The sequence below is a fragment of the Xenopus laevis genome, chromosome 2S (genome assembly GCF_017654675.1).
Source record: "Xenopus laevis strain J_2021 chromosome 2S, Xenopus_laevis_v10.1, whole genome shotgun sequence".
Lineage (NCBI taxonomy): Eukaryota > Metazoa > Chordata > Amphibia > Anura > Pipidae > Xenopus > Xenopus laevis.
This window is the reverse complement of record NC_054374.1, coordinates 129,852,727-129,874,415: the sequence shown is the minus strand read 5'-3', so window position 1 is coordinate 129,874,415 and position 21,689 is coordinate 129,852,727. Positions and strand designations below refer to the sequence as shown.

At 37.2% G+C, this 21,689-nt stretch overlaps 1 protein-coding gene across 5 annotated transcripts in view; it reads left to right on the top strand.

Annotated features, from left to right (window-relative positions):
* Positions 1-54: 54 nt before the first annotated feature.
* Positions 55-21,689, top strand: part of sarnp.S (SAP domain containing ribonucleoprotein S homeolog) — a 45,599-nt gene continuing 23,964 nt past the window's right edge. The window contains exons 1-10 of one of the 5 annotated variants that reach the window (XM_018247923.2): positions 266-405; positions 3,024-3,147; positions 4,953-4,999; positions 9,633-9,703; positions 15,236-15,287; positions 16,695-16,768; positions 17,007-17,035; positions 17,318-17,343; positions 18,058-18,126; positions 18,269-19,123. In XM_018247923.2, coding sequence (XP_018103412.1) covers positions 373-405; positions 3,024-3,147; positions 4,953-4,999; positions 9,633-9,703; positions 15,236-15,287; positions 16,695-16,768; positions 17,007-17,035; positions 17,318-17,343; positions 18,058-18,126; positions 18,269-18,283 — 540 coding nt within the window. In that variant the 5' untranslated portion in view covers positions 266-372 and the 3' untranslated portion in view covers positions 18,284-19,123. Of the gene's footprint in view, positions 406-3,023; positions 3,148-4,952; positions 5,000-9,632; positions 9,704-15,235; positions 15,288-16,694; positions 16,769-17,006; positions 17,036-17,317; positions 17,344-18,057; positions 18,127-18,268; positions 19,124-21,689 lie in introns of those variants that run through there. The other 4 variants (NM_001097951.1, XM_018247919.2, XM_018247922.2 and 1 more) reach the window with 4 other exon arrangements.

Sequence of the window (21,689 nt, the reverse complement as noted above, 5' to 3'; positions counted from 1 at the left end):
ACATGGCCGTTAATAAAATCGTCACACAGACTGCGACATAACTAGCCGCGGTGATTGGCCGAAAGATTATTCACTACTCTGGAGTGGATTGGTCCACTTTGACCCAACCTCTGCAGTAGCAGACTGACCCCGTAATGACCAAAGGCCAGGAGGTTTCTCTTCTACGGCTGCATTGTATATTCTGTTAGAAGAGCGAGGCTTGGCTTCCTGGTTGAGGGTCGAGAGTTCACAGGAAGTTACCTAATTTAACTTGCTGCTCATTCGATCCAAACTGCCGCGCGGGTTTTTTTTCCACTGACGTCAACACTGCGACGAACCAATCAGCTCGTATCATCTGAGTTGTGGTGCGCAAGGCAAGTAGCTGATTAAAAGATGGCGGACACAGTGGAGCTTCACAAGCTGAAGGTATTTCATACATGGAGTGGGTTATTTGTATTGGGGCCTCGTGTTATAACCGGAATTTTTATTACATACGAGTAGTAGCGCCCTGGTCGTCCATCTTTATAGTTTAGGTATACGACCAGCGTTTGTAATAGTGTTCTGCAAGGAATGCTGGTAGTTGGAATTCAGCATCGAGTTTAATTCATGTATTCATGCAATGCGACCATATTGACGCCGGCTCAGTGATGCCAGTGAAACCCACAATGACTGTTCTTCTGTGGTTTCTGAGGGGAATGTGGCCTTTTTACTTTGTTACTCGCAAAATCTTTGTAATGTGAAGGGACATGAGATTTAGGGACAGATTAAGAGTTGTGGTATTTATCACGGGTTCTCAACAAAGTTTTGGCTGCCAAAAAAACCCCTGAAACTTGGCGAGTAAGCACATAGGTACCACAGTGTTTTCCAATTAATTAGACACTTAGTCTCTCAGATAATACATATTCCATGTTCCGGGGTAAAGGTTAAAGAAAGTATAGTAGGGATGCACCGAATCCACTATTTTGGATTCGGCCGAACTCCCGAATCCTTCGCGAAAGATTCTGCCGAATACCGTACCGAATCCGAACTCTAATTTGCATATGCGCGAAGGGGAAACATTTTTTACTTCCTTGTTTTCTTACAAAAAGTCAAGCGATTTCCCTCCCTGCCCCTAATTTGCATATGTAAATTAGGATTCGGTTCGGCCGGGCAGAAGGATTTGGCCGAATCCTGCTGAAAAAGGCTGAATCCTGAACCGAATCCTGGATTCGGTGCATCCCTAAAGTATACTGAGTTAAAACTCCCAATTTAAATATCTATCCAATATAATCATACATAACAACAAGTTACATCAAATGTAAAATTTACCGCGTCTGCAAATAAAAAATCCAATATACCCCCTTTTACATAATTTGGTTAGACTATCTTCTCCCTTTATTCCTGTTTTAACATGTTCAATCCCTTGTACAGAAAAAAATTTAAGATTACCGTTATTACATTCCATAAAGTGTCTGTCGACATTGGTTTTATTGCTGTACTTCGTATTACTGATCTGATTAATATGTTCTCTGATTCGCTCTTTAAGAGATCTTGCAGTGCACCCCATATACTGCTTATTCCATTTATTGCATGTGATCAGATATATTATATATATATATATATATATATATATATATATATATATATATATATATATATATATATATATATATATATATATATATATATATATATATATATATATATAATAAGCTGGGTGATAATAAATCTCCCAAGGTGTGTCCTTGTCTAGCCACACTTCTCCTTGATTCAATGTATCAAAGAATCATCATGTTTATAAAGTTGGCAAGAATTTCTTAAAGCAGAATCAACCTGTACAGGGGGGGGGAACCCCAGCCTACCTGCCCCCCGGACAAATGCCCCTAACTTGTTACTCGCCCCTTGGCGCCGGTCCTCTGCTGCGAAGTTCACGGGCGCCATCTTCTCCCGAGCGCTCTTCTTCCTACTTTGACCAGCGTTTTTTGATGCATGCGCAGTACGAGGCATTTACCGGTAAGGATCTTTTTTTCCGAAAAAAAGATTGAAAACTTTGTGACTTTCAGGCGCATGAGCAGTAGCTCCATACAGGCAAATGCCTCCAACTGCGCAAGCGCTTGAAAGTCACAAAGGTTTCGATCTTTTTTTCTGAAACTTTGTGACTTTGCGCAGAAGATCATTACCGGTAAATGCCTCGTACTGCGCATGCGTCAAAAAACGCTGGTCAAAGCAGGAAGAAGAGTGATCGGGAGAAGATGGCGCCCGTGAACTCTGCAGCAGAGGACCTGCCCCGAGGGGTGAGTAACAAGTTGCTCGGAGGAGGGAGGGGACCTATACAGGGGAGGGGGGAGGGTTTTTTCCCCGTACATTTTGACTTCTCCTTTAACCACATTGACAGTTTTTTTTGTATTGTCTGCTATATTTGTAATAACGATTATTTTATTATATTGTGTGTTGTATTCCTTCTTTTTTGGGGCCATCAGTGAGTCCCTATTCATATACGCTGCTTTACATTAAGCTCTCAATATTATTTCTCTCATATCCTCTCTCTTAATCGGTTACTCCGCTGGAGTCCTAACCTCTCCAAATGTTAAGCAATTCTTCCTCTAACGTAGGAACTGATCAACTGGTATACCACCGATTAGGCTCCTCGGATGGCACGAGTGGGCATGCGATAGAGTATTACCACTGCACGGTTCCCGATATATTGTGGAGCTAACCCTGATTTCTTTAGGAATCTCTCCTCTAGAAATTCGATCCCCGTTTGCTGGTAGTGCTCACTTATTACTGTGCTTGTGACCTTATATGACTTAAATTAAATATTTGTTTTATAAAATCAAATCTGCTAAAGTGGTTACATTAAATGTAATTTATTGTCTCTAATTTAGCACTTATGTGACACTCACTAATATTGTCCAAAGATCCAAAAACAAATCATTTTGTCTACAAATGAGTGACAGATTTTGTTGCTTGTAACTTGCAGTAACATTTTAATCTCTTTGCACAAACATAATTATTCCTGGAAGGTAGCTTATGCATTGACGTTCCCCTTTAATTTTTTTTTTTAGTTGGTAGAACTAAAGCAGGAATGCCTTGCTCGTGGCTTAGAGGTGAAAGGGAACAAGAGCGATCTTATCAGTCGTCTGCAAGCCTATCTAGAGGAACACGGTTCGGAAGACCTTCTGCTTAATAGTTTGTTTGCTTTTTTTTTTTTTTATTTCTATTTAGGCACCCTCATATTTGTATAGCATTCACTCCTTCACACTGCTCCCTGGTTGCAGGACCCTAGCAACCAGATAGCTGGTGAAATTCCCAACTGCAGAGAGGCTGAAAAAAATAATTAGAAAATCACAAACAGTCAAAAATGATGACCAACTGCAGTTTGTCTGAGTACCACTCTATAAATCATTCTAAAAAGTTAAATCAATGGGGAACCACCCTATTCATGGCACTTGTAGTTTAATAAGTAATGGTATACACTAATAAACATTTGCATCTTTCTAAATCTAACTATACTTCAGTGACATCAGATTGTCTTTAAGAAAAACTTAGTCATGACCTAAAGCTTTTCTTGTAGCTATAAAATATATGTTTAGGGAAATGTAGTATAGATGCCTTTCAACTGGATACCATATATACCTGTTTATTAGTATTTCTATCCTGGAATTAAAAAATCTCTCTCTCTCTCTCTCTCTCTCTCTCTCTCTCTCTCTCTCTCTCTCTTCTCTCTCTCTCTCTCTCTCTCTCTCTCTCTCTCTCTCTCTCTCTCTCTCTCTCTCTCTCTCTCTCTCTCTCTCTCTCTCTCTCTCTCTCTCTCTCTCTCTCTCTCTCTCTCTCTCTCTCCGATTTTTTTATATAAATAAGCTGCTGGGTAGCAATGGGGGCAGCCATTCAAAGGAGAAAATGCTCAGGTTACACAGCAGATAAGCTCTGTAGAACATAATGGATGCATTTAAAGGATAATGCATATTGCTTACCATCAGGCCTAACTTACTATTCTGTAGTGCAGAAACACCAAATGTTCCATCTTCCAAATCTGTGCTGGGCATGTGTAGTTGCTTTTGGTTATTTTACTGTATTGCACATGCGCCTAGGTTTAATTTGCTCCAGGGATGCTTAGGAGGAAGATGAAACCTGGTGGCCAGGGGCTCTTATTAGTTGTCCGTGAGTAAGCACACAGAACGTCTTGAAATGGTACCTCAATATAAAATATGTAAAACATAAATATTTATTGATTTACATATACCAAGTTTAGGATATAAATTATCTGCTGGTTTCTACAGTTTGGGATGGAATTACTGAATTACAGAAAGGCTGTCTCCCATAGACTCCATTTTATCTAAATAATCCACATTTTTAAAAATTATTTCCTATTTCTCTGTAATAATAAAACAGTACCTTGTGCTTAAACTAAACTTAGATATAATGAATCCCTATTGGAAGCAAAACCAGCCTATTGGGCCTATTTAATGTTTACATGATTTTGTAGTAGATTTAAGTATGAAAATCCAAATTATGGAAAGATCTGTTATCCAGAAAAACCCAGGCATTCTGGACATAAACCTATTTCAAGGTTGAGGAAGGGTAAAATAACTGGGTATAGCCAAGTTGTTAGACACCCCCTTGTGATTCTAGTCACGTACCTTTAAGCTGGTGCTTCAAAAATCACCAATTCCCTTCATTCAGTGGTGACATAAAACACTGCATTATGACTTATGCCTGTTATTTTTCTTTTTGGTTATTTGCTATGCTTGGCCTTTTTTTTTTTTTAAATTTTTTTTGTGTGTGCTTTTCTTTTACACTTTCCTTTTTTTCCTTTCCACAAATGCCGTTCCAAATAATACTACTGTTTTGCAATTAATATATGTGAACTATATATTTTTGATGTATATTTAAACTTTGTGTTCTTAGTTATTGATGGCTGCCTTTACCTTACAGGCTATTTCCAGTATTGAAGGGTCTTTAGTAAACCTTTTTTATTCTGGTTTGTCTTGTAGCTGAAGAAGAAGCAAATGAAGAAGATGTTTTGGGTGAAGAAACAGAAGTAAGTCTGCCCTTTTTTGAGATTGCCCCTTTCTATCATTGGTCATTTGGATGATGTCTTTCCTGACAAGGATAGTTTTCTACTTCAGATTCTTGGCAAAGCAAGTACCCTCCCTCTGCTGGAAATAGTACCTTAACGTAGTAGTAATGCCAACAATGAAAGTGATTAAGAATAATTAAAATACAATGTACTGTTGCCCTGTAATAGTAAAACTGGTGTTTTCTTCAGAAACCGTACTATACTTATATAGTAGTATATAAACAAGCCGGTGTGTAGCCATGGGGGCAACAATTTAAAGGAAAACTAAAGCTTAACTAAAGAAGTAGGGTAGAAATGTTGTACATTATGTTTTGGGCTTGCGTACCAGCTTAAGACAACCACAGCCCTTTATCAGGGACGATATGGGCCCCCAAAGATGCCCCAGTAGCTCCCCATCTTCTTTTTTGCTGATTCTATATACATGCTCTGTGCTGCTTTCAGTTTACCTGAGCTTAGGGACCCACTCACAATATACTAAATATATAGAGTATAAAAGTCACAATATAAAGCTGAGCCTGATTACTAAGTAATTATTGGTACACCACAGCTCAGAAACCAGCATAATTAGCAATAGAATTGACTAATCGGCCCTGTAACATCCACTTATTTGATGGGGAAATATAATTTTCTGCTTGATGATTTTTGATAACCCCTAAGCTTAGTTTCTCAACAGCTGCTCAAAGCACATTTACAATTTTGAAAACCTTTATTATTATTATTATTATTATTATTATTATTATTATTATAGAGATGCTGGGCCAGTACGTTTAATATATAAAATATGGCATTTCTAGCCATATTCATTTTTTTATGACTTAGTTTTTTTTTTTTTGTTTTTTTTAGGTTACTTAGCAGATAAGATCTGTAGAATATAATGGTGTTCTACAGAGCTTATCTGTTATTCACTATTTAACCTGTAATTTAGCCCTATTTCAGTTGGCTTATTTGTTATGCAAGTTTGTCAATATAAACTAGTGGCATTTTTGAAGCAAACACAGTGCAGGGTAACAGTACTTTCTATTACTTAAATACTTTCATTTCTTAGTTTTACTGTTTCTTGACCTCATTACCATTTTCTTTGTATACCCTTTATTGCATAGAGAAAATATATAGACTGGCACACTGAACTTAACTGGGTTGTTCCAGCACCTTCCAAAGACTTTTTTCAGTTCAATTGTTTTCAGATTGTTCACTAGAAATAGACTTTTTTTCAGTTACTTTTAATGTTTTATTTTTTAATTTTTTCCCCCCCAAAATCTAAGTTTTAAGTTTAATGTCCCAGTCTCTGGTATTTGAGTCTGGCAGCTCAGTAATTCAGGTGCAGACTCTAAACTGTTACAATTGTGCAACATTTAATTGATCCATTTCTCAGCAGCATTCCTGGAGTATTAGCAACTATTGTATCAATTCCAACAGCCACTTTCAATGAAACCCAGAGATTCTGCCCAGCAGGGACAAAGATAAGAAATGTATCAACTATATTTATCAATTTAGAACAGTTTACAGGGTCTGCAACCCCCTTCAAAAGCTGCTTTAGAAGGTTGAAAATTAGACCTTACACTTCAATATTAGAAAAAATTTCAAATAGACAATAGAAAGTCAAAAAAAAGTCTTTATTTCTGGTGAACTAAAGGTTTCCATACTATGGGGATGCTTTAAAGTAGTGCAATGAGTGCCCATTCTGAAGGCCAGTTAAAATGGGGCTTGGAGTGAACAACGATTTACTTTGCTAAGTATGCCTGATATCCCAGATAGTGAAAAACGGGGTGCAATTTGGTATGAACACTTGCTGCTCTGCACAGTACTGGAACTATAACATCAAACCATAAATAGGATAGTCTTTTGTGTGATCATCAGAGTAAATGTGCTTCTCATCACGCTGCACACCCCATGCCAGAGTGCAAAAATTTCCAAATTAAAAAGAAATCTTATTATCTTTCTTATCTGGAACTATAACATAGATTAAAGATTTGTGGTATTTGTAATGATATTCACACCTTGTTTTTCTTCAAAAATGTTTTACTATAGCGCACAGGCGTTACTTGATAATACACCTGCACTGACATGACCATGCAGCCTGAAATCCACCTAACACTTGGCTTTTACAGGCAGAATTGGGCATCACTTCCTATAGGTTAATCTGAAAAAGGAGCCACGTTTACCAAATTTATATTTTTAACTATAAGTGACAGTGACTGACAAGGATTAAGATAATAGCAGTGTGACTATACTTGTGTGTGTGTGTGTGTGTGTGTGTGTGTGTGTGTGTGTGTGTATACACATTTTAACTTTGCGATCCAGGTTGATCTGGCACTTATGTATGTATTACCTGAGCTATATTTATTTAGTAATTTTTAACCTAAAGGTGGGTTGATGTCCCACTATTTGGTTAATTTTTTCACTTCCTGCATTTCTTTATAATTGTTATGCTTTTTTCTTTATTTGGCTACTTTCATATTTCCTAATCCTATGATTATTGCTATTCCAAACTGTTGGAGACTTACTGAAAAAAGAAGCACCAGCCTGAGGGGAAAAAACATAGTGGACTAATTTACTGGGAGGTACTGGATCTGTTGTCCAGAAAGCTCTAAATTATGGAAAGGCCTTCTCCCATAGCCTCCATTTTATCCATATAATTCATATGTTTAAAAATGATTTCCTTTTTCTCTATTCTAATAAAACAGTACTTAGTACCTGATTCAAACTGATATAATTAATCATTATTGGAAGCAAATTCAGCATATTGGGTTTATTTAACATTTAAATGATTCTGTAGTAGACTTAAGGTACAGAAATGTAAATGACCGAAAGATACGTTATCTGGAAAACCCCAGATCCCGAGTATTCTTGATAACCGGTCCCATACCTGTATGGCATTCCCACTGAATTCACCCTTTCTTGTCCTTTAATACTTAGTTCTTTGCCCTAATATTTTTCCTAGGTAAAATAAACCTATATATGTGTCTAGATAAAATGATAATTTACTGGTTTAGAACTATGCAGTGTTACAGACAGACCTAAATGAGGGTTTTATCCTTTGCTATTTGAGGATATGAAATAAACATAATGTTGGATTTTACCAGATATAGTATTGAGGCCTAAATATGTACAGGTACTAAATCAAGATACAGTTGTATATCCTCTTTTGATCCTTAAACTTTTTTTGGATGTTTACCAAGTCTGAAATCACTGATAAGCTACTTAGGGGAAGTCCCTCAAATGTATTGATAAATCATAAATCTACTTTATCTAATGATTGTAGTCCCTTTTAATCATTCTACAGAACCAAAATAACCCTTCTCTGTAAACTATGGGGCATGTCTATTAACATTTGAATGTAAGTTGTTGTATTGGAGTGCAAAAATAGCAAATTCAAGTTTCCAAAACTCGATTTGATATTTATTTATGGAATAGTAACGTCAAAAAAATGAGAAGTCTTTTCAAGTATTGGAACTATAATGTACTGTTGTGCTACACTGGCAAAATGGGCGTGTTGCTTCACAAACTGTACAATATTTTTATTTATAAACAAGCTGCTTTGTAGCCATGGAGGCAGCCATTCACAGCTGATAAAGGAGAAAAGGCACACGTTAACAGATCAGCTCTGTAATATACAATGGGATTCTTCTGAACGTATCTGTTGTCTACTGTGTATCCTGTGCTTGAACGGCTGCTTGACAAAGGGGCGGAGCCCCAAAAGTTGCACCACCGCAGTAAAACTTTTGCAAGGGCTTGCCCTGCAGACACAAGTCTCGTGTGGTCTTTTCTATACTTGAACGGCTGCTCCCATGGCTGTACAGCAGCGTGCTTGTATAATCTAGTTGTTTTAAGCAAACACACCACAGTTCTACCAGTGCAGAGCAACAGTACATTATATAGTGAATAAAGTACCCCCTCTTGTAAAATATAAGGATATTATAAGTTACCGAGGAGTTTCATGACCATATAAAAACACGAGGCCTCGGAGGTCATGGAACTCCTCGGTAACTTATAATATCCTCATATTTTACAACTGGGGGTACTTTATTAATTATAATACACAAATTTTAGTGAGTCATGTGACAGAAATGACATCACTACTCACTGTTTATAACTGATGACATCACTACTCACCGTTTATAAGGATATATTTTACAAGATATTCATGGCTTTTGTGTATTATATTGTCATTCCTTTAAAACACTATTTTGGTGTTACTGTGTCTTTAAGAGAAAAAAAAACTCCAACCCTGAATTTAATAATTTGCAGTTGAATCAAGGGAGTTGTAAGGTATTTTTCAACTCGAGTTTTTGAGACTTTTTGATATTTCACAGACTGAAGAGTGAATATGATTGGTAGAATGCGATTTCCATGCATTTTATTTTTTACACAATAGTTTTTTTCATTGTTTTCAATAAATTAGCACGTTGTAGTTTTCACTTTTTTTTCCCCAAGAAAAAAATCTTTTTTCCAAATTTGATTTTAATAAATATGGCTCTGTCACTGGTGGGGGTGCCAATTTGCTAATCACCCATCCCAGTGACACTACTCTCTTACCTGTCTGGGCTGGCCCTTATTCTCTGGTAATCCTGTTTTTTTTTTTCTTTGATTTCAGGAAGAAGAGCAAAAGAGCAGTGTAGCCGCCACAGCTAAGGAAGAAGAACCTGATGACAAACCAACTGAAACGTAAGTTACATAGTTTATTTGGATTGATAAAAAAAAAAAAGTTCCTAAACCAAAGAACATCAAAGCAGCCTCTTGGTTTTTTCCCCCCTGAATTTTTAAAGGTGTTCATTTTTTTTATTTTTTAAGTCCGTCATTCGCCAATTTTTTATACTTTTTATATTTGGATCTTTTAATAAATTCCATGACGTTCATGATTTTAGAGAATGGGAGTTTTGTTGTGATTTCTAATACCTCTAAATGGGGATGTTGATAAATAACCCTCCAACTGCAACCATTCCTTGCATGAACAAGTAGAGGCTGAGATGCTTATAATGGCACCAATGCACTTTGCATGCCAGCAGATGTATGACAATCTAGAATTTAGGATTCTCCTTACTGCAACAAAGTGATTTTTCCTTACAAACCCTCAAACCTAATTGTACAAAACTGATTGTAATCCTTTATTCGGTCATCAAATTTACCTGTCAGATTTATAATTCCTTACAAAAAAAATGGCTCTTAACTAGATTCATGCACAAACATTGAAACTGCAAAGTATTTGTTTAAAGTAAAAAAATCCAATATTGTGGTTTTATTGTAGTCTTGCTAAAATTATTTGAAGTTGCCACTTTTTTTTTTTTTCTTGAACTGGGGGGGGGAAACACAAGAGGCACCTACCTTGCTTGTTTTTCAGAACCCAAATTGGCTGTTAAAATTCACTGTACTGTGGAAAACAAACAATTCTGATTTTAAAACTTTTAATAAGTGTATATGGCATATTTTCTATATTAGGTCTACATAACACACACACAAGAATGATTATCTAAAAGGCTTGTAAAGTCAAAAACACATTTCAGTCAGTGTGTTTTAATACCTTATTTCCTGTGTTATTCCACTTTACTACACGTAATGTGCTTTAATTTTAATTTTATAACTTGTAGTAGCGTGATTAAAGCTAATAGGTAGTTGAGCCACTACTTAAAGTGAGACACTAGTAGGAAACGTGATATTGAAAATGGAGAAGGATTGGAAAGGGGAAAACTTATTTATACATAATATGGTAAAGGGAAAACGGCGGACATCTCCGGAAGCTAAACTTTGAACAGGTATCAGATAAAAATTGTTCCTTAGTTGACCAACTGTATATATAAATAGAGAATGTTAGACGCAGGAAAAGAAAGATGGGCAAACAAACATAGTTTAATACTGGTTTATTATGTTTGATTTATGCAACAATGAAAAAACATTGGTTGTACTGTACTAGTTTTCTTAATCATACAAATGTATCATTCAACTCTTGTATGTTATTAATGAAAGCATTACATAACTGTACATTACTGTATTGTGAAAAAAGAGAAAATTACAATAAAAAAATATATATAAAAAAATATAAACAATTTGATACATCTCTCAGTGGCTGTGCTGGAAAAGTAAACTAGTTGGTTCATTTTAAACCTTCACGTTGAGAAAATGCTTTAGTGGAACATTAGTAGAATGTATTAATATCAGGATGGATTTTAAAGGTACAGGTATGGGACCTGTTAACCAGAATGCTTGGGGGGGGGGTTTCTGGATAACAGATCTTTCCGTAATTTGGGTCTTCATGCCTTAAGTGTACTAGAAATTAATTTAAATATTAAATAAACCCAATAGGCTGGTTTTGCCCCCAATAAGGATTAATTATATCTTAGTTGGGATCAAGTACAAGCTACTGTTTTATTACAGAGAAAAGGGAAATCATTTTTAAAAATTTGTATTATTTGGATAAAATGGAGTCTATGGGAGACGGCCATTCCGTAATTCTGAGTTTTCTGGATATCGGGTTTCCAGATAAGGGATCCTGTACCTGTACATACAAAAATACAACCATTAACTGTGTCCTTACAATCTAAAATAAAAAAGCCTTATAAAGAAGTAATATGTAAGAAGCAAATGGATCATACTCTGGTTTTTATAGATCACAATTTTAATAGCAGAAAAATTAATTGGTACTGAATCAGCAATGATTGATTTCAAGACTTGGAGAGCTAAGAGGTAAATGTGTACTATGATAGTGGCCATGTTTTCAATACAGGCATCTGAGCCAACAGTCTCATCTTAACTGTCTTTTGTTATGTTGGTTTGTTTTTCCAATGTCTCTTATCAATGTTTTAAAAAGAAAAACAAAACAGGGATTGTTTATCCATATATTGCAATATTGCAATATATTTAGCAAAAAAAAAAAAAAGTAAAACTCCCAAACTCTGTTGCCCTTTATTAGCTACCAGTGGGAGTTTTACTTTGAAAGCAGCAAGTAAGTTGCAGGTGTAGGGGACTGGTAAATTAGTTCCCCAGTATTCTTTATCAGGCAGTCCCATAGTGTTCTAGACACCTAACTGGGTCCTAAAATACAGTTAGGGGGAACTGTTTCCTATTCCTGCTTTAAGCTATGCCCCTTGTCGTTTCTCACAGTGACCAGTAGATGGCACTGTGCTAAAGTACAAAACCCTCTGAAGCCATGCTTTCAGTGTCCATCTTGTGCTGTCTCTAGCCTGAGCAGGCAGGCAGAGCTCGAGTGGAACCTAGACAGGTCAGGTCTAGCAAGGATAGGCTACTCGCCTTAATAGGTTACTCTAGGAGTGACGGACAGAATATTTAGCTGAGCAGCTTGAGGCTCCTCCTCCGGGTACTAATTGCCCAGAAGTAGGGACTAAGGGACACATTTACATAGGGTCGAATAACGAGGGTTAATTAACCCTTGATATTCAACTGTCGAAGTTAAATCCTTCCGAAGTTAAATATCGAAGTCGAAGGATTTACCGCAATTAGTATGAAGATGTCCTTTCCAAGGCTATTTAAAACAAGGAATAATCCTATTTTAGGACAAAATTCTTATATGTGCAATGTCATGGTAAACTATTGTCCACAAGATGGCACTGTGTACCAACTGATCTTAAGAAAAGCGTGGTTTACCACACAAAGTAGAGCAGTGAATCGTCAAGGATTAATGCAAAACATTTTGTCTTAAGTAATTCTTAATTTTTGTTATTACCAAGAAGTCTACAAAGTAAGTAAGAGGTAATTTGTTAAAAAGCAGATTCTATATAATCGAATTGTTCTATGTACCTATTGGGAGAATAAATTGGTGCCCATTAGCCCCTTGAATGTGCACACAGACCGGTCAAAGGCTTATTAAAAGCTGTATCCTCTCTTCAGAAGTTAATGCAAATGTGTTTCATAACCTGAAAGGACATAATCCTTCGACCAGGTAGGAATTTGGTGTTAATTTTTTGAGCACCAGTTTTCCCTTTACCAACCTCCTTCTTTTGTTAAATAGGTATCTAAAGCTGCCTGTACATGCCCATAAGGCATTTGTCTGGTAAACATACTGTATGAAAATAAAAGGCTGTAGGTCACTTTGTGTGGTTACTTTCGACAGAGACCAGATAAACTAAGATTTGGCAGTATTCATTGTCAGTGGGTCCTTGTTGCACTAGCAAATGAAGTGATAGGAACAGTCCTATCCATTCTGATCCCAAACAAAATAATAGTTGTGTTATCCATGTTGCTCATATGTTTGGTACCTTTGTCATTTGAAACTCTTAAGGCCACCTTAATTATTGAAATAGTTCAAGGGTTGGTGTTTGATAGAGAAAGATGTGTCCTAGAAGGTTATTTCCTTCTTGCTTTAGAATCCACTTTTTTTGTCACTGGAGTTCGTTTATTTCCAGTAGACCTGTCATTCAGATATAAACAGCTGTATAATAAGCCCTTTTCAAATTCAATATGAAATCACATCACTGCGCTCCTCACACTCCCTCTCTAGTGCTTTAGATTGTAAGCTCTTTTGGGCAGGGCTCACTACCTCTTGTTTTGGCATCAGCTCCTTTTGGCTCATGCTCAAGATTTGGGATGATGTAGTGCTTGGTTAACTTAATAACATTGTCCACAAAATGCTGCCAGCCTGGCTTGCTGTGATTGTGAATTCCAACACTTGAGGAAACGAGATTTAAATAAGTTTATATAATGTAAGTAAAGTTTAATTTGCTTAACTAATATGATAGAAAAGTATGTGCAATTATTGGTTATGGAGCAGATCTCCATTAAATCCAAGAGCAAACTGCAGCCTAAAAAAAAGTTCTGCCATGTTGCAACTCCCAGCATTATGAAGGCTGCTGGCAGGATGTTGAGAATTATAGTTTAGCAACATATGGAAGGCTGCAGCTTGCCAGGCCTGTATTAGGGTTTCAGAAGTACTATATTTGATATACATCTATCGCAGTGCCACTTGGTTGGTGGTCCTGCAGTAATATGGTATTGCCTGGACTGATTGTCTTGTGACCTTTAGTTAAACTAGCTGCACTCGATCCCAAAGAAAACACCACATATAACATTCCTTTTGATGAGCCTTAAAACATATACTAGGTATTTACTTCACTGGGGTGAGTAGAATAGCACGTCCTGTCTTCTGACCTCATTGTGCTTCCTGTGAAAGTTGTTAAATCCTTTACTGTCCCTGGGAAAGGCTGCTTCCAGGATTTGGGAACAAAAGCCTTGCAACGTTCCCGCTGAGCAAGAAACTCATCCCTTATGGGGGTGTTACGACCCACACTTTATGGGAGAGGGCTTTATAATAGCGGACACCACTTCACTTTCTTTTTCTTTTCCATTTAGTGCCTGGGAACATCCTAGGAAGAAAATGTGCTTTCATGCCCTCTTCCAAACTACACGTGTAGTTTTCTCTACTGTCCACTTTATTTGTTTATCAAATAGCTGTTTATTATTTTCCAAAAATAGCAGAAGGGGTACAGAAAAAAGAAAAGGGGTACATTGAGCAACATGTTATCAGTACACATTCATAAACAAAATATAACTTGTCCAAAGATACAATCATAATAGAATGAGCCCCTGGATAGAAGAAGGTGGGGGGGGGAAGAGAAACAAAGAGACCCTTGGATGGAGGCAGTGGAGTTATACTACAGGGCAGTAGTCCTATAAAAGTCAGTTTCTTTAAACGAAACCCACCGAAACCACATAGAAATATGTTCCTGAGAACGTTCAGCCCCGAACAAAGAAAGTTCTTCGAACCTGTGGAGTTCATCCACTTTTTTATACCATTCTCTTAATGTCGGGGTCGTGGTTTGTTTCCATTTCAACGGGATTAAAAGTTTTGCAGCATTTAAAAGATGTGGTTCTATGGTAGACAGAAAGACCTTGAGAGTTGTATCAGAATGAAAAAGAAGCACGTACGCAGGATCATCAGGTATATCGTATGTTAGTTGTCCACTTTATTTGTATTAAATACACTTGTTTTCCTTTAAGGCGGTAGTACTTGCCTTACAAACACTCTTATTTCTTTCCTTTCATATTGATGTTTTGTCTTTTCAAATCAAGTTTCATTCCTGTGAAGCCAGTTAGTGGCCTTGCATCCAAAAAATTCAAGGATTATAATTTATTTTAAAAATAAAGAACTACTTGAATTTATTATTTTCAGGAAATGATAATACATTGATAATCCCTGCATTTTATTTCATCAGTGCTTTTAATCTGCTACTGGTCTCTTGTATTCAACAGAAATGCAGATAAGAAGTTGGTGAAAATTCCAAGTGGTCTTTCTGAAACTGATGTAAGTAAAATCTTTTTTTTTTTTTTTTTTTTTTTCCCCCAAGGTAAAATTTTAACACAACTGATAACATCAACATTATTACACATCTTAAGTACTCAATTACTCTAGTAGTATATTTAGAGAGCAAGACGAGGATCACATCATTAAAGTACACGGCAAGTGTGTGTTTTCAGTGGGTGCTGGCATGGTGTAACGTAAGTGCTGAGATGAGTGAAATTAAATATCTGGTGGTTGATGAGATATTGGTCAGGAGTCAAATCAGAGACCCCAAACTTCTGGTTTCATATGCAATCTTAATTAGGGGGACCACTTTATTGATGATCTGAAACCAGACTCATAGCTGTGGCAACCTAGCATGGGTTTGAGGTATTGAAACATCCAAGACCTCAAGAAGTTATGTAGTGGGTATTATCAATCTAGGAAACTCGAGGTTGTCTTCTGAACTCCACTATTAGGGTCCAAAGGTCCAATCAGGTAAAAAAAAAAATGGCTCCAGGCTCCCCACATATAGAACATACATTATATGGGGTATATTCCTTTTGTTTATGCTTAAAGGAAAATGAAATTCTTAAATTAAGTAAGCTTTAGCAGAAAGGTCTATAAATATACCAGTAATCCCTCACAGTAAAGTTGCTCGGAGTCCTCTGTCAAAAGACACAGCATTGCTTTCCTTCTATTGTGTACACACAGGCTTCTGTATCAGACTTCCTGTTTCAGCTTAAACCTCCAGGGCTAGGGCTTGATCATGCTCCGTTGCTCCTCTCTCCCTCCTTCCCTCCCTGCTGTAATCTAAGCTCAGAGCAATAAATAAGCAGGGAGAGACTCTGGCAGTAAGTGATGTCACACCAAGCTAATATGGCAGCTGCTATCCTAAACAATAAACTGCTTTCTGCATAATAATTATAGTGTTATAGCTTGCACTATTGTGGCTAATCTTGTGTCAAAATGCTTTGGTAGCTTTTCTTCTCCTTTTAAGGTGGTTATATAGAAGAATTGAAAGGTTTTGTACTGTACTAATCTATCTGTATTCAAGATTAGACTGTTATATGCCGGTTCTGTAGCCTCTTTCCTGTTGCCTTTTGCTAAGTTTATCTGGACCTAAGCAAGGCAGTGGTTTTCAACTGTAATATGAATGAGAGGGCCTGAATAGAAAGATAAGTAATAAAAAGTAACTACATTATTGTAGCCTCAAAGAGCAATAGTTTTTGGTTGCCATGGTCGGTGATCACCAATTGAAATCTGGAAAGAGTCAGACCAAAGAATATCATTCAGAAATTCTAAAGCCTGAAGACCACTTGCAAGGTTATTAAAAATTAGCAATATAACATACTAAAAGTTAATGTAACGGTAAACCACCCCTTTAAATGCCTTAACTGTCTGAGGGTATGACATTATCTGCTGTTACAGAAACTTCAGAAAAGAGCAGAGAGGTTCAACGTTCCTGCCAGTGCCGACACCAAGAAGGCAGCTCGTGCCATCCGGTAAGCCTTATAGAATAAGCCTTGAACAAGGGTTCAAGTCTTCAGATTTACAAAGTCACGTCAATGCACAGATTTTGTCTTTTCTTTTTTTTTTTTCCTGTTTGGGTTTTCAAAGCATTAGGGGTTTCTCTGCCAAGTAGAAATGCTAACATTGAATATATAAAGCTTGGATATAAAATATTTGAGATCATGAACCATTTTGCTTGAAATTTTAATAACTTTTCTCTTATAATTTAAGGTTTGGCATTTCAACCTCTGACAAGAAAGGTAAGAAAACTGGCGGTTATGTCTAATGCAAATATCTGAAGTGCTACCATTTCTTAGGCAAAATCATGTGAGCATTTGTAGTACCTGTTGATTTGAAGTGCATTTTCAGGATAAGTTTCTGATTATCAACTTGATTCAAAGCTGATTCAAAGGGAAATACCTACATTCAGGTTCATATACAATTTCTAAATGCCAATCCATTTTTTTCTTTTCCATTTCCCAATTCTCAATTACATCTTGTCTGGTAGATTCCTAAAATGAATCAAATTCTTTTTTTTCCAGGTCAAATATCAGATGTGAAATCTTCGGTAAGTGGATCCTCATGCAAAGTTAATGGCTGCCTTTGGAAGTAGGGATACTGTACCACTTAGCCTTATTCCCAACAAAAACACACTTTTCTGAATGCAGTACAGGTATGGGACCTGTTATCCAGAGTACTTGGGGCCTGGGGTTTTCAAGATAACGGATCTTTCCGTAATTTGGATCTTCAAGCCTTAAGTCTCCTAGAAAATAATTTAAACATTAAATAAACCCAGTAGGCTGGTTTTGCTTCCAATAAGGGTTAATTCTATATTTGTTTGGATCAAGTACGAAGCACCGTTTTATAATTATTACAGAGAAAAAATTTGGATTATTTGGATAAAATGGAGTCTATTGGAGAAGGCCTTTTGTAATTCAGAGCTTTCTGGATAATGGGTTTTCTGATAATGGATCCTATACATGTATCTTTACTACCAGTACTCTCGCATGACATTCTGTAATAATGGCTTTACTGCTAGTACTTTTACTAGCAAATAACACCTTAAGGTTTTGTCTGTCCACCTGCTCTTCTATTCCTTGGCTGAGCTCACGCTACAGCTTACTAAGTAAACGAACATGTAAACCCCTCATAAAATTTTGTCTTATGAAAGAAATATAATTAGAAGCAGATCACCAACACACAAGCATTACAAGTTCTCAATGGTTTAACATGCTAAGCTTTGTGGAACAAGCTTAGAAACAGAATATGCTTTCAATTGTAGGTCAGTATGGATAAACTGAAAGAACGAGCACAAAGGTTTGGCCTTAGCGTGTCGCCCGTTTCCAAAAAGGTAAGAAATGCATACCTATGCAGTCTACCTATACAGTCTCCTGCTTTGCATTTTCTGTGCAGCAGGCCATAAGACCTGTATTACAAATTGACTAGAATTGGGGTTTTCTATAGGGTATAATTCTTAATTTTAATTCTTGCAGAGCAGAAGATGGTAAACCAAATAAAGCGAGACAAGTAAAAGTTGTTTAACCCGATTTATACCTAGATGTACACACTACGTTTAATAAATGTGTGCTTTACAGACATTGCACATCATTTCACAAGTTGTCCTTGTACCTCAGCACATGCTAACCAATCAGGCATTTGCTTTCTTTGTTTGATTTTACAGTGGACTGAATGAAGTTAAAAGCTGTTAAGAGTTTTAAGTGAAATTCAGTGCCACATAAGAACAGCTACGGTATATAAAAAAAAAATACAACTTTTAACAGCTTTATTTTTTTTTTCCTGCCTTACAATACAATGCCACCAGTGCAAGTAACTCTTTGCACAGATAGATGGTGCTGTTGTGTCAGCTTGTAAACTAAATCTGCTGCAATTAGGGCGTTATTTACTAAAATCTGAAATGTTCTCATTATTTTAGTAAAACAACTTTGACCAAACTCCGATGCAACATTTTGCCTTATTTATCAATAAAATCATTTTAAAAAATTTCAATGTGGGAAAAAACTTTAAAAACTTTAATAGTAAAGAAGTTTTTGGTCCAGGCCTCAATATTCAATTCCTTGTGGCTGCAGATTCAGGTGTTGCAACTTACAGTGCAATATTCAGGAAAACAGTTGAATCAAACCACTCCAGGCAGTATTCTTAAACTGCAAAAGCCCTTTATCAAGTGTAAAAAACAAGACATTATGGGAATGAAATACCTTCTTGTGGAACAAAGCACCTCCCCCACTTAAAGTGACAGTGTGGAGTTGTGATATATTAATACAGCTTTTTTTTAAAAAAAAAAAAAAAAAAAAATGAATCCAAGTTGTAAGTCCATTCATTGTATAATTGTTTTTAGTGAACAAGGACAGGCCAAAAGAGGCAATCTACTTGTACTTTGATCACATCAATCACCTAGACAGACTTACATTGGACTAAAGTTTCTTGTAAAAAGTTTTTTTTGAAAAAAACTGTGTTAATATATCACAATTCCACACTGTCTAATTCCCATAATGCCTTGTTTTGTTACACTTGATAACAAACTTATTGCATATTCCCTGATTGAAATCAACTAGTGCTATCATTGTAAGTCAGTGCTATCCAATTTGGTCTCAAATGGAAGCATCTGGTCCCTGGTCTTATAAGGTGGCCATACACGGGCCGATAAAAGCTGCCGACAGACCAAGTCGGCAGCTTATTGGCCCGTGTATGGGGGCCCCCGACGGGCTTCCCCAATTGAGATCTGGCCGAAAGTCGGCCAGATCTCGATCGGATGGGATTAAAAATCCCGTCGGATCGCGGGCGCATCTGTTCGTTGATGCGGTCCCTCGATCCGACCGCCCGTTTGCGAATGCTAGGATCCGATCGTTGGGCCCTAGGGCCCACGATCGGATCTGCCCGATATTGCCCACATCAAGGTGGGCATATCAGAGGGAGATCCGCTCGTTTGGCGACATCGCCAAACGAGCGGATCTATCCATGTATGGCCACCTTTAGTTGAACAGCCTTGATGTTCTTAAAGAATACAAAGCCCCTAAATAAAATAAGGATCCAGTCCTTTTTTTTTTTTTTTTTATTTCCTTGTGATATTAAATTAGGAGATATGATATGAGTAGACTTTGATTTAATAAAATAGTTTTTCATGTATTAATATGCAAGGTTGTAGTTACATTTTGACTTTTGAGCTACAAAGTTTCCATGCAATCTGAAGGACTCAAAGACTTTGTGCCAGTTTATGTAGGGTTGCTTGCCAGCTGGAACTGAGAATATCTTTTATATGTTTTCCTCCTCTTTCTCCCACTGAACAAAGAATGCATGGCCTTGAACTGTTACCTAGTAACATGTTTCTTTATGTGCCCCTTGCAGGTGTGCGCATTTCGGCCATACCTCCTATCCAATCACTGCTTGAAGCAAGGCAGCATGAGGCAAAGTAAATGTCACACTGAGGTGTTAGCCTGCAATAAGTTGTATTTATTAGGGTCCTTAACTGCCTTTGTCTTGCAGCTTGAAGGGCATATTGACACTGCCTTGCTAGTGAGGTTATTGCTGTTTTTTTTTAATAAATGTAAGCATCCCCTTTAGCTCCTTTTATAGTACTTTGCACCCTTTCTTAGGGTTTTTTTTTTTGGAGTTCTTCTAGAGTTTAGTGGGACATTGTATTCCAACATATCCTTCTGAATGCCTTTTGTTGTACCTGTTGCTGACAGAAGGGTCTCCTTTGAGAAATTAGTGAGCTATAGAGTGTCACTTGGAAAAGTATGTTTGAATTGAGCTAAAGTAAAATCAGTCATCCTTATAACACCTTCTATGCCAGATCTAACACTTGTTTTAGGATGTGTCCAGGTGGCATACTTGGCAAGTTTGCAGGTATTTCCCATTATGTTGTCAAAGTAGTTTACTGTACCCAGGTGCTCTGCACTCACTGCTAAAGGCAGGCATATTCTTGGGAGTCTTTTAGAAACATTGGCACATTTCTGTGATTTTTCTGTGTTTATTTGTATGGATCAATTTTTAGAAATGCTAAATAATATTGTTACTCAAATGTGTCAGATTAAAGTCGAGATCCACTGGTTTTGATATCCATTACTTTAAAATTAGTGGAAAATTGCATGGTGATCTTTGCACCAATTAGGGGAAATTGCATCACAAAAACACAATTGTGATCCCTGCAATTCTGAGAAACAATACATTACAGCTGAGGCAAGACTTGTCATCTAGTGCAATACCTATAAAGACCTTCTAATTATAGGTATATTTTTGTCATTGATTTGTAATAAGTCATACTGGAAAGCGCTAGCGTTTTTTTAATCCAGGGTTATGTTACTTGATCGGGACAGATGACATCCTATTTGATTGCACAAGGGGAAAATTACTTTAAAAGTGAACATAAAACATATAGAGCAGTCTGTCCCCTTCTGTTCCCCCTTCTTTACGTGGATCCTTAAGTAACATCCTAGAGCAGGGCTGTCCAACTGACTGCTGTGGCCCCCCTCAGGAAAGTCTGCCTGCTGTGAATGGAATTCTTACGTTGTGTAAGTAGTAAACTCCTGCATTCTTCTCATCTGTAATCCCCCCTGCATTGTTCACACCTGTAACACCTCTATTGTTAACACCCCTAAAGCCCTGTACTTCTCATCCTCAAACCCAGACTGAAACTGCCCACATTGTTCACCTGTTCACACCACTCAAAAAACTGGGGGGGGGGTACACCAGCATAGCACAATATGAGCTGTCCATTTTAAGGTGGCCATAGACGCAAAGATCTGATCGTTCGAATCGATGATTCGTACGATTTTCGAACCGTGTGTGGAGAGTCCCGACATTTTTCGTCTGGCGGAGATTGGTCGTTTGGTCGATCGGACAGGTTAGAAAATGTCTGTCGGCTGCCGATATCTCTGCGTGTATTGCCGATCGTAC